Here is a 17,416-nt window from a genome sequence, read left to right as displayed (position 1 = left end):
AAGGAATAAAAAACAAACGGAGAAAGAACACAGAAGAGAATCCCAAATACCCAAAGCATCCTCGTCTCCTGGAACAGGCTGCCACGCCTGGGCTGGAGTGCCTGGGCCGCGCGTCCCCTCCCGCCGCGCGCCCCTTCTTACCTTGCGGGAGTACGGGGGCTTGCTCAGGTGGATGCCGTCGCGGACGAGCTTATCCCTGATCATGATCTTCAGCTTCAGTTTGGGGTAGCTCACCAGTTCCCTGCCGCGAGGGGCGGTCGTCTGGCTGCGGGGGTCCCCTCGGGTGCCCTGGGCCGGGCCGCCACACGGCTCCCCCCGGCGGCGGGTGGGGACCGCGACGGCCAGCGGCCCGGGCTGCGCGGGTGGCGGCTGCGGCTCGAGCGTGAAATAGAGGCCGGCGGCAGCAGCGTCCTGTTCCCGCAGCCGGCGCACGGCCTCCAGGATGCGGCGGCGGTGCGCGGGCGCCAGCACCCCGATGGCGTCCAGGTCCGGGTCCCCGATCTGTTTGCACACCTCCAAGTCATCGTAGCCGTTATCCACGAAGGACTCCACGTACTGCGGGAGCTGCAGCGCCTTCAGCCACTCGTAGACTATGTTGGTGCACATAGTGGGACTGGAACCCCGCCGGCAAACACCTTCCCAGCGCCCCAGCGGCACGGGAGGCACCAGTTCTGAGAACTTTTAATCCTCTCCTCCAAGGAGAAAAAAGAAATCTCAGTAAAGTTTTCCTTTTAAAGAAAAGGACAGGGCCGGAGACCGAAAGCCATCTGAAGAAGCCTGAGGAGGGAGAAGCGGGAAAGCGGCGAAGTGAATTCCCCGAGCAGCCTGGAGCTCTCAGGCACTGGCGGCAGGGCGAGCCGCTCCGCGCCGCCCCTGGATTCTCCGCCGCCGCCGCTGCCGCCGCCGCCGCCGGCCGCGGGGAGGGGCGCGCGGCGGGACGCGCGAGGGGGCGGAGGCGGGCGGGGCCGGGGCACACCCCTCGGACCCGCGCTGGGTCAGCGGCGCGCTGTGCCCTCCTGGACTTTCCGCAGCCGGGACCGTCCCGGAGCTGCGCGCTGCATCTCAGTTTCTGGCGGCCGCAGCTGGCGTCCAAACGCGCGCCCCACGCCGGGGAGGCGGTTCCTGCGCGCAGACCGGCGGCCGCCCAGGAGCGCCTCGTCTTCACGAGTGCGAATCACTGTAGTCCTCCTAGCGGGGAGGGGGTGTCTTCTAAACTGCCGGGTTTCAGCAGCTGCCTTGTATTGCTTTTTATATTTCTTTTTAATCCTTTTCTCTAGCCTGTGTACATTTCTGCGCCCACTTCTTCCCGAGCACCTCTGACTCCAGTCTGTGCGCTCGCGGGCCGCCCAAGGACACTTCCCCAGGCTGGGCGAGGCTGTGAGGTCAAGTTTCCCTTCTTTCCAGAGCCGCGTTGCATCCCCCTTCCTCGGAGCCCGCGCGCAAGCCAGAGCCCGGCGGTCCAGCTTCTCCGGTGAACTGCCGCTCAGCGCCGGGAGCGTCGGCGCTTTGGCTCCGCGGGTGGGCGCGACGTGGGGACCGCCCGCTTCCAGCCGGCGCTGCGTGAGGCCCCTCCTCGCTGCAGCTGGGCGCGCTGGGCGGTGGGAGAGGCTGGTGCTTCTGCTTGGCTCTCCCTTCCTAGGCTCTGCAGTCTGCGAAAGTTTGGAATGGGTCGTACGTACATCCCCCTCCGCTGTCGCATTCCGTGTGGTCCCCACCCGACTTTCTGCCGGGTCCTCTCACCCTTGTCTTCACTGTGCTTTCCTTCCGGTCCCCCCAATACCACCACCCAGCATTCTGCCCGAGCTCCCCGGGTAGCTCTCCCCCATGGACACTTCGAAGCGTTCAGTCCTGGAGCCCGGAGAGCAAAGCTCACGCCTGCCGCCCCGGGATCGCATGGACATGGATATACCAGCAACCAGCTCGGGTTAGAGGAGACACACGGACATCTCCGCCAGCTACACTTTCTCTCTAGGGAAAGACAACATCAGTCGAGTTCCCCTTCCTGCCCAACGCATATCACGCATCTGGGGGCGGGGGGAGGGGGACCCGAGCAGCAGGTGGAACAGCCCGAGTACTCCGTGTCTGACCTCCTCATGGGGCTAAGGGAATTTAGGTCTAGGTACTCGGTGTGGCAGGTTCGCCGTCTCCTCTCTTTCCGCAGAAGGGAGATTCAACTTCGCACCTGAGCTATTTTAGTACCTAAACTGGACACTTACTAAAGGAGTCCCCGTAAGGTGTGCCAGCCACCAGCCCCGTCTTTGGAGGTGGACAAGTGATTTCAGGGTCGTTTGCAGACCTGAGCATTTGGTCTTTAGAGCGGGGAGGGGTTCCTCTTTCCCTAAATCTGAAGAGCTTAACCCCTTTGTGGACACGGATCGCTTAAAGAATCATGACAGTTTTGGCCCTATTGACTGGAAAAACAACCGACCAAAGAGCACCCAAAATATTCCCTACAGTTGGAGTTGGGGGGGGCGGGTGTCGGGGTCCCCAAGCCCGAGGACTTGCGGATCCCACATTAAGAACAGTTGCTTGGAAAGACCTGCCAGGAAGAACCTGGTGGAGAGTGGCGTGGGATGTCGAGCGCGAAGAGCTGTGGGGCTACGTATATCCTGCCCTTCACCCCTGTTGGGTCACCTGGGCCACCCCTTCCGGAGCCCAAACTAAGACGCGCTGGCCCTGCTAGGTTGCATTTCTCCTGCGCGCCTGGATGCTGGAGGTACCAAGCCCTTTCCGCCCCACGCGGCTCGCGCCTCTCCCTCTCCAAAGCAGGCTCACAGTGCCCCCTTGCGGTGACGCAGCGAAATTTTAAGGCGTTGTCCAAGTCCCCCCCCCCCCCCCGCCCCAACTCATTTTATTCAGCCAAGGGAAGCGAGCTTCAAGGCTTTAAATTAGTTCCCTACCCCTCTTTTAAAATACGAATGTTTACATCAGGTTTACCTTTCTACCCCGACACTTTTATAAGGACCTTTGACTTTTAAGAGGAAACTATTCCAGCAGTTTGAATCATGCTGCTAAAAACAGAAGTTATGGCAGATATTAATTTGCAACTTACTATGTGCCAGGCACCTACACATATCTCATTTATATGGCAAGAGTTATCCAGTATCTTACAGAAGTTGAGGCACCGAAACACTAGTTTGCCCCCCGCCCCCAGATGTCACTGTTCATAGTAGAGCAAGGATTAGAACTCTAGAGGAGTAAATTCCGCTCCTGTCTTCCAGTCAGGACACTTCCGGGTCTCCATATGCTGTGTAACATGCAGGGGAAAAAATGGGCTGTTGTAAGAGTGTTCCTTTTTTTTAGACTGGGAAGCTGTAATATCCAGGGTTTTAATGCTGTGTGTTTTTTTCTCTCCCAAATTATGTGAAAAGGCCAACAGTGTTATGGAGGGGTTCACTGCTTGATTCTATACAGCCTTTTCCCCTCTGAGAGCTTGAAGACAATCGCCTTGCTCATTAATCCTCAGTGAAGGCAGTAAGTATTTTTATTTCCATTTTATAATTAGGGAAGCTGGTTTGGAGGAAGATAAATTACTTGCCCAAGGTCATACAGTAAATCAGAGAAGAGACAAGAACAAACCTGCCCTGTCAAAGTGTCTTCCTGACAGGCGGCAGTGACTCTCCCTTTATTTATGTGCAAAGTCACTGTCCCGTTAGGAGATAAAGCATCCTGGTGCTCTCTTTGGAAGGGAAGCCTTTTATAAATTAATCAGTTGTTAATCAGTCATAAATAAAACTTACTGTTACCTCTAGAGAAAGCCTGTTATCTGGGGACTTCACTCATCTGAAGTATGGAGACACTTTCCAGATACCCCTTCTACTTCTCTTGTCTTCCACACTTGCTCAAGTCTTTTCTGTTTGAGCTCAAGGCAACTGCTATCTTTCTACTGCTTTCCTTAGCATATTGAAAGCTCTTAATAGATTTAGTTCCAGAGGCAACTACTTGTAATCTCAAACACAGAAGGCTAAGCAGGAGGTAGAGAAACATGGTAAAGTCCAAAGGAAAACAGGCATTTTAAGCTTTAGAACTGTAGGGTTTGGAGCTGGAAGGCCATTTAAGGTCATCTCAAGCATCCACGTTTACATGAAGGAAGTTGAGGCTCAGGAAGGTCACGTTACTTACCTAAGGTCACACCACTAGTTTGTGACAGATCTGGGACGAGAACCCAGATACATTTCCTTCTGTGTTCTTCACAATGCCCTGCATTACCTCATTTTTGCTGTAAGCGCCTGGCTACTGTCAAAATCATTCATTTGCTCATCAAATGTTTATTAAGTAGGCACTTCAGTGCCAGGCACTGAAGCAGAAAGAGAAGAGTTTTTCTTCATTAATTGGAACTGGAGAGATCTCAGCATTTTAAATATGTAGAGAATAAACCAATAGTTTTTGTGGTGTGTGTGAGTGAGTTCATGAATTAGGAAGATTACAAAGGTGATATTTTCTTCTATCTTTAGTTAATTATCCAAATTCCATGAATCATTACATTAGCCAAAATTTGTAATTAAACTATTTTACATCCAGACCAAAATGTAATTTAAAAAACAAGAAACAAAAAACAAGTGGCTATTATACTTCTAGGCATAGCCTTACAACACCAAATTAATTACTCAACACACATTGTTGAGTACCTATAATTTTGCAAAGTATTTTCAAGTGGAATTGTTTTATTAGAGTTTTTTTCTGTTTATAAAAATGTTCAAAACATTTATCATGCTGATTATTATTGACTATGTTTGGGGCCAGATTTTTTTTTCAGAGAGGACTCCTTGCCTAATGAAAATCAATGGGAAAACAGGTTGTGGAGAAATTAGTTATCATTAATCAACTAGATTTTAAAATCTAAATATCAAGACAGCTTTTCTATTTTGCTCAACTTCTGTAACTTGATTTAAGGATATAGAGTTAAAAGTTTATGGTCATGTCACCCTGAACTCACTAGATCCACTGTCGGAAGCTAAGCAGGGTCGAGCCTGGTTAGTACTTGGATGAGAAACCAACTGGAAAAACCGTGTGCTGTAGGCTATGATTACTGAAGGGAAAAGGAAGGATGGGATAAATTAGGAATATGGGATAACAGATACTAACTACCATACATAAAATAGATAAACAACAAGGTCCTAATGAATAGCACAGGGAACTATATTCAGTATCTTGCAGTAACCTATAATGAAAAGGAACATATATATATATGTGTGTAGAACTGAATCACATTGCTGTACACCAGAAACTAACACAACATTGTAAATCAACTATACTTCAATTTTTAAAAAAGGATATAGAGTGAAAAATAATTTGTTTTGAAATTTTCTTGGTGCCGCAAAAGGTTTCATACCATTTTATTCTGAAGATAAATGTTCGCACACAGGTGTGTAAAAATTAAATTCCATTAACATCTATTAAACGTCAGTCCCCAGGGTGTCTAGGCTTGTAAAGTCAAGGATACATAATATTAATCTTAAAATGCAGAATATGTCTTGCCTCTGCTTAAACCATGAGCTAAAAAGCATCTAGAAGGAGCGAATGCCACCAGGAGAAAGGAAAATAATGGACCTGAGTGATGGAACAGGCAATCTGTTCTCCGGTGGCTGGGAGGCAGGCATTGGGTTGGCAACTTAATTGGGGGAAGGCTGGGCGGGGGCGTCTTTTAATACGTCTGAGATGTATACATTATACTTGTATGTGACAACACGTATGTGAAAGAAGGAGAGACAAGGAGCAGTAGGGAGCAGCAGCAGGATTCCATCAGATTATTCATTGCTAGTGTAACAGGCCTTTCTTCCTTTAAGGAAGGAACAAAGGGTAAAAAATATATTCAAAAAGTCAGAGACCTGGAGATCACTAACAGAAATAGCCAACCAAGAGACTAATAGTGATAGAAAACAAAATGAGATCCTTTCGAAAAATCTTATCCTCTTATCTCTGGTAAGCCTGAAACATTCTATATTTGAAAATGCAGTCAAGAGGAGGAGGAAAGGATTCGTCTGGTGTTTTCTAAGGTAAAAATGATAGTGAAGTATTTTGTTAAATAATAGGCAGCTCTTAGGAGTACTTTTTGTTTGTTTGTTTGTTTGTTTGTTTTTAATCTAAGTCAGCAAAGTTAACACCTGAAAGTTACGCTAGATAATCTCATACAAGTGAAATGAAACTGATAAAAGCTGTTTCAGACAAGTGCAAGTATTTACGTAATCATAACAATGAAATCATTCAATGTATGATCAAGTGTCCAAAACTGAAGAAGTACTAGTTGTTTTCACCTAACAGTTTATGTCTGTTCAGGAGTTAACACAAATTATTTGGTGAGGCTACTTCCTGGGATCTGTTTAATTTCTGATGACTGAGAGGTTGTAGGTAATCTCTTTTGAGACAAGTAATTTTCTGTGTTTGTTTTCAAATCTTTGTTCCTTCCTGCTTGGTTTAAATTTGCTATTGGAATGTATACACTCAAACTCTTAAACCCTTAACTTATAGGAAACCTGCATGTAATCAGAGCCCCTGTGGAAAGCTTAGGCCTTGTCCCTTTTCCAGCTTTAGAGGGAGGTGGGTGGGCTGCATCACAGTGTTGAAACTGCCTCTGACCTTTGAGGTCACTTTTGGTATATATCTACATGCAAACACAGCCCTCATTTATGGATGCGTTAACATCCTGGCGGAGCGCAGCACCAGATCCTTCGACAACAAAACTGTTCCCAGAAGTGTGGTTGACAAACCCGGGAACAGTAGGCGTTTTGAATACCTCTTTAACACCTTTCAGCTTGTCAGTTTCACCAAAGCCAAAGTTCAGAGTCTTGGAGTTGTTCGGCTGTCTCGACTGAGTGAGCCTAGACCCCCACAACTTGGTCATGGCCTTGGTCTTGCTGGCATGCTCTCCGCCAGTGTGTCCTGATCTCAGAGGACTTGCTGGTGTCATAAGCAAGGACACCGTGGTCTCCAGGGACCTGCCTAGAAAAAAATAGAAATGATGCATTCCTTATAGTGCACAGCAGGATGAATCCCAAATGGATCACAAATTTAAAGATGAAGGTGAAACAATATACATACTAAAGGAAAACATGGGTATATTCCTTCATAACCTGAGAGTGGGGAAGACTTTCTTAATTTTGAATCAATTTCCAGAAGCACTGGGAAAAAAGATTGATATCTTTGATTACATACATGTAAAAAACCTTTGCATGGCAAACAAATAAAATAAAAATTAAGAATTAAGCTGCCACTAGCCAAGTAAAAAGACAAAGGACACCTTGTGGGAAAATATTTAGAACGTACATGACAATCAAGGACTGATATACCTAATACGGAAAAAAAAAAAACTTTTTTTTTAATAGAAAAGGAAAAAGGCAATACACCTTTGTGGAAAATGGGCCAGAGTTCTCAGTAAAAATGCAAATGGTATTCATTTGAAACCATGCTCTGCCTTCCTCAAAATAAAAGAAATGCAGTCAGAATATACTGGGACCACCTCTTACCTATCAGATTAGCAAAAATCCAAAAGTGTATCAACAAATTCTGTTGGCAAGACTGTAGGGAAACAAAAATTTTCATAACTGAGAGTAAAAAGGCAAAATGGTACAACCTCTGTGTTGGTTAGACTCAGTCAGAAAAATAAAGCTCATATTATTATTTAATTGAAAGAGAATTGTTAACCACTTACTGGATCTAAAAGACAAAAAGTAAACCTTGCAGAATCCCAGATGTAGTAACTTCAGGAAGTAGCTATTAGCCTTAAAAGTTGAGGGAACAAAGGAAAGAGGTTGGGATTATTAGAATAGAGAAGCGTGGAGGAGGAGCCCTGCTGGGCTGGGACCCTGGATTCTGAGAAAGATGTGCTGCCTGATTGTTTAGGAGAAAAGACCCCCTGGAGCTGGGGTCAGACCTCTGAGGAAGGGGCACCATCTGGTGGGCACAGGTGCCTCAGGAGTTTGAAGGAGGACCCCCGCAGACCAAAGATTTCTAAAGAAGGTTGCTGACTGACTGGAGTTGAAACCTTAGGGAATGTTCTAGGAGTGTAGAAAATTGGAATGAAATTTTCTGGATGAAAAACTATTGCAGAAGTGACCCTGACAAGAAGAGATAACAAATGAGAAAGCCCCTCCTTTTTTTTTTCTGCCTTGCAGCCTACCTCTCACACACTTTTGCCAAAACTTAACAGGCAGCCAGCTGGGAAAGCAGAAATGTGTTGTGCCGAGTCCTGGCACCAGCATCTCAAAATGGAGGAGGAAACAGTGGGTGGAGAGATGAGAAAAAAATAAACAAATAACCAGCATAACCCCTATGGATGGGAATTTGGCAATATCCAGCAAAATTTATGTTCATTTACCCTTCTATTTAGCATTCCCTCTTCTAGGACTCTCTCCCAAAGATATACCAGCCAAAAAAAAGTAATGTTTTAAATATGCTTAAGACTATGCATCACAGTTCTTTTTGTAGCAGCTAAATACTGGCACCAGCCCAAATGTCCATCAATCAGGGACTGATGGAATTAGCTGTGGTTAATCAACACAGTGAAGCATTTGGCACCTGTTAAAAGGAATGAGGACTCTCTGTACACTAGGATGGAGTGATCTCCAGGATACATCACTATTTGAAAAAAAAAAGCAAGATGGAGAAAAGTACTTATATTGTGCTATTCTTTATTGGAGGAGGAGGTGTGGATATGTGCCCTACAATTTGAAATGGTTACCCCAAAAAGAGTTAGATGGTGTAGGGTGGAAAGGATGGAACTAGATTTTTTGAACATATTTTGTTTCATGGGACCATGCAAATGTTTTATGTAATCATAAAATAAAATTTAAATTAAAAAAAAAACCTCCCCAAATTAGAAATAAAGTAAAACAAATAAACCCATTTGTCTTGTAGTGACACAGAGAAGAGCTCTCCCAGAGACTTAAAAATAGTAACTTGACTGTACATGTCTGATGGAATTACCTTAAGGAAAAAAGAAAACAACAAATAGTAACCTATTTGTTTACTAAGGAGGCTGCTGTTAGTAGTATATGAATTAATATGCAGAGGTTATGTGTGCAATGTGGTGTAAATCAAATAAGCAATTGTTGGGTGTTGCTGAGAGCCAAGATTTTTGGCACAATTGACAGGTTGTTGGAACTCATTCCAAATATGATGGAAAGCCAGTGGAGGGGTCTGAGCAGGGAAACGTGAGCTGATTCGTAATTTAACAGGACTATTCTGGCTGCTTCGTGGAGTAGAAACCACAGGGACGAGAGTAGAAGCAGTGAGGCCAATTCGGAAGCTACTTCAGTAGGTCTAGCAAGGCCTTGGACTTGTCTCCTATGGGGCAAACGTGGGGTGAGAAATGTTCAGAATTTATGATCCAGACATACCTCATTTTTTTGCACTTCATTTTATAAGGCTTTGCAGATATGGCATCTCTTAAAATACATTGAAGTTTCGTGGCAACCCTGAGTTGAGTAAGTCTATTGGTACCATTTTCCCAACAGCATTATCTTTTAATTAAGGTGTGTACATTGTTTTTAAAGACATAATGCCATTGCACGCTTCATAGACTGTAGTGTATAAACATAACTTTTGTATACACTGAAAAATCAAAAAAAATTTGTGACTTGCTTTACTGCAATATTCGCTTTATTTCAGTGGTCTGCAACTGAGCCTGCAATATTTCCAAAGAACGCCTGTACACCTGTGTGCTTGCTGGATGTGGACTGCGAGAAAGCGGGAAACCAAGATTGACTCCTAAATGTCTGACATGAGCAATTGCGGCAACAAGTTGCCACATTCTAAAATGGAGACACAGGAGTGAGTCTGGGGAGGGGTGGAGGAAGCAAATGTCTTCACTTGGACAGAGCAAGTTTCAGATGCCTCACAGTCACCTAAGTGGAGTTGTCAAGGACAGTCTGTTGCAGGGGAGAACGGCAGGGCAGAAATATAAACGTGGCCATTTTGGCTTGTAGTTGGTATTTAAAGTCATTGGGTGAAGTGAGATTAGATTAAAGAAGGCAAGGGATGAAGGTTTAGGGCACCTCCACGTGGAGAATCTGGAAGGGACTCGGAGGAACCACAGGAGAGAAGGAGGAGGATGGGCACTGGAGGAGGGATCAGGAGCTGCGAATAAAGCCATTTCAAGAGGGCAATGCATAACTGTGTCTGTTGCTATCAAGGGACCTGGAGATGTGAGGACTGAGGATGACTTCAGATTGGCAGAAAGGAGGTCAGTTTTTGGCCTTGTCCCGAGCTGTCTTAGCCAGAGTGGACTCAAGAGAGACTGGGGGGAGGGGGGAATGGAGGATGACGATATAAGGAGTGTCACAATAAGGGATCAAAAAAATGGGGCTGGAGCTAGAGAATGATGTGCAGTAAAGGAGGGGTCTTTTTAGTGTGAACCAAAATGCTGCAATGTGAGTGAAAATACTGCAACCATATCAGTAAATAAAGAATGCTGAAACCAAGTCATCAGCAGCTGCCACCACCCCCCAGTGAGGACAGGCTTGCAGCCGGCCTCTGCAGCCACTCACAATGGTGCACTCTGAGCGGACTCAGAATAAGAAAGGACAGGATACCGGCCCTAGATAGCTAGGTGCTTGTCAAAGGAATGAATTCAGTGAGCCCAAATGTTTGCTTCCTCCCATACATAGAAAAGCACTAAATTCTTTAACTTGAGATGCCTGGTTTTCTTTAGATAACAAGCAATCTTTTATTGTTCCAAATACCTGGTCTTTGTTGTAAAGCTCCTATATATCCTAGCTCATCCCCTACCTCTTCGGAGCAGTCCCCCAGAGCGATGTGAGAGGCTGTCATCCTGGCTCGAGTCCTTCCACCAAATAAAACATAACTCCCAACTTTTAGGCTGCTTATTTATTTCAGTCGACATTAGCAATAAGAAGAATTTCTGTATGTGGAGCTGTAGAGTGAATGATCCAGGAAGAGGGGAAAATTGGTGATGCAGGAACAGAGCACCTGGTGGCTGGAAGGGGACGAAATCCAGGGCATGAGAAAGCGTCTGGCCTTGGGTAGGAGCCCAGCTGGTTTGTTTCATTTGTAACAGGTGGCAAAGCAAGTCTGTGGGGACAGACACAAGTAGAGGAGTAGATCTGGTGATGGGAGGATGTGGAAGTTCTACTCTGATTGATGACCGAAGGCAAGGTCACCTGATGTGAAAGATGTGGAAGGCAAGGGAGATATGAGATGGCATAGAAACAGTCATTGTAGAGAGTGGGAGAGGGAATTGACTAGAGAAATATAGCAGGGATGCCCGCCATCCTGGACTCCTTTTTGCAGCTCATGGTCATAAATTTAATGAGACCTGTCAGCAGGATTGTGTGTTCTCCTTCAGTGGCTTGAGAAGCTCAGGGGCAGGTGCAGAGCTGGTAAAGGATTCACTTTTACCAAACCTTGACTTGAAAACAACAACAACAACAACAACAACAACAGAGTAAAATGCAAGAGAGGATTTACATACAGGACATGAAAAACTGAAACAATCCAACAAACAAACTTAGAAGTTTGACAGGCTTTCTGTTAACTAGCATAAAGCAAAGAAAGAATTAAGCTAGTTAATCAAATCATCTGACTAATAAAAAACTTTATTACATAAGATTATACATTTTGAAAGGATTAGTAGAAATAAAATATACTGAAAGCATACTAGCAACCTTCTGGGTTCAGAAGACAATGTGATACCTTGGAGTTACCACTACAAGGATCAATGACGGTTATTAGTGAAACAAGCACTACTCTTGGTATCAGAGAGAAGAGGAAAGAATAACTGTACTTGACAGAATTCCAGATAACCCAATTTACATTCTCATTGAGATTTCCTTAATATAACCTGCCACCCTGACCATGCTGCAGGAAAGGAAGTCGCAGGACTCAGAAATCTTTGTCAGGGCTGAGATTAGTGGTGAAGATGGGAAAAGACGATTTACAAGTCACTCTGAGCACAGAGAGACATAAATTTCAGTTACCAGGGAAATAAGAGAAATGAGCGCAAAAGCTACATGAAAGGAAGAGTTTCATCTTTAAATTTTATTGGCATTAATTTAATTCTATACCTAGAAATAATGGAAATGACTGAAGGCAAGTTTTTTTTTCCCCCCAGAAAATTCTGAAAGATTATGCTTTGGATTGGTAGAAGGAAGGTGGGAATAACTTACAAAAATCACCATGAAAGATGTATTAAAATATAAAAGCTATAAAGTAGATTTTTCCCAAAGACATCGAAATTTATGATCTTTAGAAAAACTGTGTTCTCCAAGTAGTCCTACGAGATTAATGGAGAAAGTGTTTAAATTTTTTTGACAAAAAAACTAGGGTGTCCATTAAAATGGAAATTCTGTGAAGAAAATACTAGATGATAAATAAGAATAAAACCATAAATTATGTAACCTTACAAAAACTTATGTCTGTATATCTTCTAGTTCCTTATGGGATTTCTGGGTAAGGGCAGATTTCTTTGAAGCAGATGGTGTCAATGTTAACGCGTGGTAGAAAGATACAGGGTTGTACCTTTCCTTACAATACACAGCAAAATATTTTAACATAACTTCTTTTAGTGAAATTTTCTTTTTTCCTGTAATAGTACCCCATTCTGTATTTCTCTTTCATATGGATTTTTCAAATGTCCTACAATCAACTGAAAAAGGAAGTTCAAAATATTCTCTATAGATAAGAAGAAAAAAAATCTTACACTTCCTAAGAGTAAAGCAAACTAATGGGCTTTAAAGACACCAGTGGAATATGAATTTTCAGCTCCAGCAGCCCCTGTGTAGTCTCATTTCTACCCTACTGCCTTGCAGGATGGGACGCTGGTCCCTCCTGTCATCCATGACCTTGGTAACACTGCACCGGTTTCTCTCTGCTCCTAGACTTGCCTTACTGAGCCTTGTCGTCTGGCCCCAGTTTGGCAGACGACCATCTTTCACTGACTGCTCAAGAAACCTGTATTTCGTGGCCTCTCAGTATACTTTGTCTACGTGTGTTCACTGAGTCACTCATCATGACACAAAAGCTCCACTGCCAAACAATCTCTTCTGCTTTAAATCCAAAGGTCTAGATTTCCTGAAAGACAGAAGTACCTGAATGTCTCACTACCGAGCAAACTGATCATTTAATTTCATTTTCCCCAAATGCAATCATCTTTCCTCCCTAATTGGTTCTTTGTCCTCTGTTCTCTGTTCAAGTCAACATCCTTGTACCGAGGGCCCCTGTGCCAGGGACTGGGAGAGGCCCGCTGGGTGTAAAGATGCTCTCTCACTGGCCTGGAGGCTCTGCTGCACAAGGGGACGTGCAGAGGCTGATGGTAGGAATGAAGAGCTGCAGGTGCCCAGCCAGCTCCACGCTGAGCAGCCGGGCCTGCAACCACAGGTGGTGATGCGCTGACTGTGGTTTTATACAGGATCCATTGAGGACCACGTGAAGAATAGGCTGGAAAATGCCAAGTACAACACCTATTCTATGTATTGGTAGGTTTATATATTGGTATAAAGAAAATTTCACGCATTGCTGGGAGGTGGGGTACAGACTGGTTCAAAGATTAAGCACTTCCATTCCAGCATACATATCGGCCCCCAACCACATACATACAAAGTTCTAAGGATGTTCACCACAACCTTATTTGTGATGATAGGGCCTTGGAGGCAACCTGTTATTCATCATTGGGAAGGTAGGAAGACAAAAACTCAGCAGGTACACAGGAGGACATCATGGAGAGACAAAGAAGGAAATAGGGGTGCAGCCCTCTGCTTCAGAAGACTTCTGAAAACACGGGAGAATGTTCATGTAGTTCTGTGATCCAAAATCCACCTTCTTTTGGCAAACCAGGAGGGAATTTACTGGGGACCACCCTGAGAACCAAGGTCTTTGAAGGTCCTTGCACGTTTGAGGGTTTCATTTGCAAAGCCCAAGGCCATGGCCACCTTTGCCTTATGATATAGCTAACTTCACTCATTTCATAGTTGAACTGACTATGTGGGTTGATGTTCACTAAATAGAATGCAGCAAAACAAGATGTGACCAAGAAAGAACAGGTGACAAGCAAGATGTGGCAGAAAATTCTTTATCCTATTTGTCCCCGAGTTGTGGCAATGAAAAATAATGTGAGGTACACCAGTAAAGAACTTGAAAAGGTGAGAGTTGGAGGGATCAATAGAGCTCCCCCTACCAGTCTTTGGAAGCATCATTGCCAAGCCGCCTTGATGTCTTTTCAACATGGAAGTTTGTGGTTCTGCCTTTGATTTTGACAAGTTCTTTAAGTACCTGAAAGGCAAAAGTGCTAAGAGAATGTGGATTTCCAAATATACACTGTATTTTTGCGGAGCGATGCAGAACAGTTTGGTCCTGGGGTCTTAGCTATCCTAGAGGCAGGGGACAGGAAAGGTCAAGTTTGAATTCCAGTGGTTTCCCGACAGCAAAGTGAAAATACATTTGGCAAAACAAAGAAACATAGGTGTGCAAACTTTTAAAAAATAGGTTTAATTCTGCCATGTTTAAAAAAAACAGGAGAATGGGCTGAAAGCATCAACAGAGACCGTAAGCAAAATAGAATAGAAGTGTTAAGTTTCCTATAACAATTACACCGAGACTTCGCTGAGAAAAAGGGTAAATGTACTGAAAAATACACAAGAAAAAAATTTGTGTTTTTTTTTTAATAATTTATGTTTTCTAATAGTCAAACTAATCCACATAGGAAGGAAATGCACCCAAATAATCACCGTGGTTCTTTTAGGATGATGGAACTATGAGTGAATTTTAATTTCTGTTTTCTACTTCTCTGTAGTTTTCAACTTTTTGTAATTATATTTATAAGCAGACACAAACAATAAATAGTAAATGAGTACAGAAATATTCCTTTCTTAATTGTCATGTAATCTCTGGCATTACCCTCTCCAGGAAAGCTCTGAACCTTTAGAGGACCCTACTCTAAAACTGGATTAGGGACTATAATAGAGTCAGACTCCAGTTTTGATGTTTGACTACCCACAGCTTGTAAGCCTCACCCCTCACCCTTGTGGACCACATGCGAGCTGGCAAGCTGCTAAGAGCAAGCAGGGCCTCCTTCCTTTGAGTTCAGTGGGAGATTCAAACCACACAAACCCCTGCCCGCCCACAGGAACTCTCACCGCGGCCCCATCCCTCAACCACAATAAAAACCCAGAGCAGGTCTCCTTTCCTTCTTTTCTCAAGCCACTTCCAATCTGCTGGGGGAGCCTCCCCTCCTCAGAAACGTCAGTTATGCAAGAAACTTGTCCAGACCCTTTTAGGGTGTGTGTGGCAATGATAAGTCTTGGCATCTGACCCAAAATTTAGGTGAGAGGGTCCCTCCTGAGTAATCACAGCGGGAACCCCTGTTGCTCGGTGTTCCCACAATGCCTTGCACTGATTAATCTCTGCCCCTGAGCTGTACCTCATCTATTTATGTATCTGTATCCTCTTATCAGCTGTGAGCTACATGAGAATGGGGCGGGGGTGGCTATTTATTACTCATTTTCATTCTTTATCCAGCAGTCCCAGAGAAGCAGTCGGTATCTATAAATGCACAACAGGTAGGAATCACTCCACAGCTTCCAAGAGTGTGAAAGATCCATTCCTCTGTTTCTCCCAATCAAATCAAATCAAATCTCCCTGTCACCACAGGGAGACAGAGCCAGAGATGGCAGAAAGGAGAAAAGCTTTTTCAGGGTGCTCTGGCCTCCTGAGTCAAGGTGCAAGAACCCTGAGGCTTCTGCACACCCGGAAAGTGGAGAAAAGCTAAAGCCCTCTGTCCACCCTGGCTGCATGTCCGGATCCAGGCTCCTGGGAGCCACCTGAAGCTGTGGGCTCTGCTGGCCACATTGCTAATGCCAAGCTCAGCCCCAGTGTGCGCAGGCCCTAGCTAAATACAAACCATCCAAGTTGGGGGCACCACCGCTTCCTGGTACCCCCAGGCTGGAGAGGCTTCACCACTGGTAGAATCTGCACCAGGCAAATATGTTCTACATCTACCTTCCCCCCCACTTTCTTTGCCGTACTTCCTCTTTAGTCAAGAGAGCCCCAAACTCAAAGTCCCAGCTTGCCTTCTCAGTCAGCAATTAATTTTCAATAAGCCTTGTTATAAATAATTGTTTAATGACTAAGGGAAAGTTTAATTACTTTACATTTCTTAACCCAAGTTAAGCTTCTGCTTTTAGTATTGCCATAGTAGGGGGGGAAGGTAGGATCATTTACTGTGATAAGTAATATCTTTTAGTCCAATTTTTGCCATCTTGTTTTATACATTTGTAGGGTTTCCTTTCTGTTTAAATTTTCAAAATTAGCTTTATTTAGGTGTAATTTACATCCATGACACTCATTCGTTTGAATTGTACGGTTCTATGAATTTTTTCATACATATATATATATATATATATATATATATATATATATATATACACACACACCATCCTGAACCAGCACAATAATTAAGATACAGAGTATTTTTCTCACCCCCTAAAAGTTACTCTTTCCCTCTTTGTAGTCAATTTCTACTCCTGTCCCAGCCCCAGGCAACCACTGATGTGCTTTGTATCATTATTCTGCCTTTTGTAAAAATTTCTTATAAATGGAATCACAAAATATGTGGTCTTCTGTGTCTGACTTCTTTCACTTAACAAAATGCATTAAGATTGAACCACGTAGTGTGAATCTGTAATTTGCACCTTTTTAAGTAGTAATGTATTGTTAAGAATAGACCACGATTTGTCCATTTAATGGTTGGTGGATATTTGGGGGTTCTTTCCAGTTCTCAGTTTTTATGAATACTGTTGCCATGAACATTTGAGCACAGATCTCTGTGTGGATTGATGCTATGCTTTCTTTCTCTTGGATGAATACCTAGGAGGGAACTGCTCAGTCATACAGTGACTATAAGGAACTGCCAAACTGTCTTGCAAAGTGACCATGTGACTTTGCATCCCACTGGTGATGGAGAGTTGGATTTCCTTTGCGTCCTCCACGGTGTTTGTCACTGTCAGTTCCTTTCATTGTAGCCATTCAGTTTTATATGTAGTGGTATCTCACTGTGGCTTTAATTTGCATTTCTCTGATAACAAATGACACTGACCATCCTTTCTTGTACTTACATCTCATAATTATATCTTTGGTTAAGTGTCAACGTTTTGTCTGTTTTATTTTATCACAGTTCTAATATAGAGTAGCAAGTGTTCTCTTTTTTTTTAACTGTTTTATTTTTTTATTTTTATTTTTTTAACTTTTTTTATTGATTTATAATCATTTTACAATGTGTCAAATTTCAGTGGCAAGTGTTCTTTATAAAATCTAGATACATGTGTTTTATCTGATATATGCTTTGTAAATAATTTCTCTCACTACGTGGCTTGCCTTTTCATTTTCTTCACGTTGTTTATTGAAGGACAAAATTCTTAGATTCTGTCCAGTTTATCAGTTTATCCTTGCAGGGTTCATACTTACTGTG

General features: G+C 43.9%; 1 protein-coding gene across 1 annotated transcript in view; it reads right to left on the bottom strand.

Annotated features, from left to right (window-relative positions):
* SAMD5 (sterile alpha motif domain containing 5) overlaps nucleotides 1–924 on the bottom strand; it is a 48,176-nt gene extending 47,252 nt beyond the window's left edge. The window contains exon 1 of the mRNA XM_032485115.1: nucleotides 142–924. Coding sequence (XP_032341006.1) covers nucleotides 142–606 — 465 coding nt within the window. The 5' untranslated portion in view covers nucleotides 607–924. The remainder of the gene's footprint in view (nucleotides 1–141) is intronic.
* Nucleotides 925–17,416: the final 16,492 nt, after the last annotated feature.

This window comes from Camelus ferus, chromosome 8 (assembly GCF_009834535.1).
Source record: "Camelus ferus isolate YT-003-E chromosome 8, BCGSAC_Cfer_1.0, whole genome shotgun sequence".
Taxonomy (NCBI): domain Eukaryota; kingdom Metazoa; phylum Chordata; class Mammalia; order Artiodactyla; family Camelidae; genus Camelus; species Camelus ferus.
This window is presented reverse-complemented; position numbering and strand designations above follow the sequence as displayed.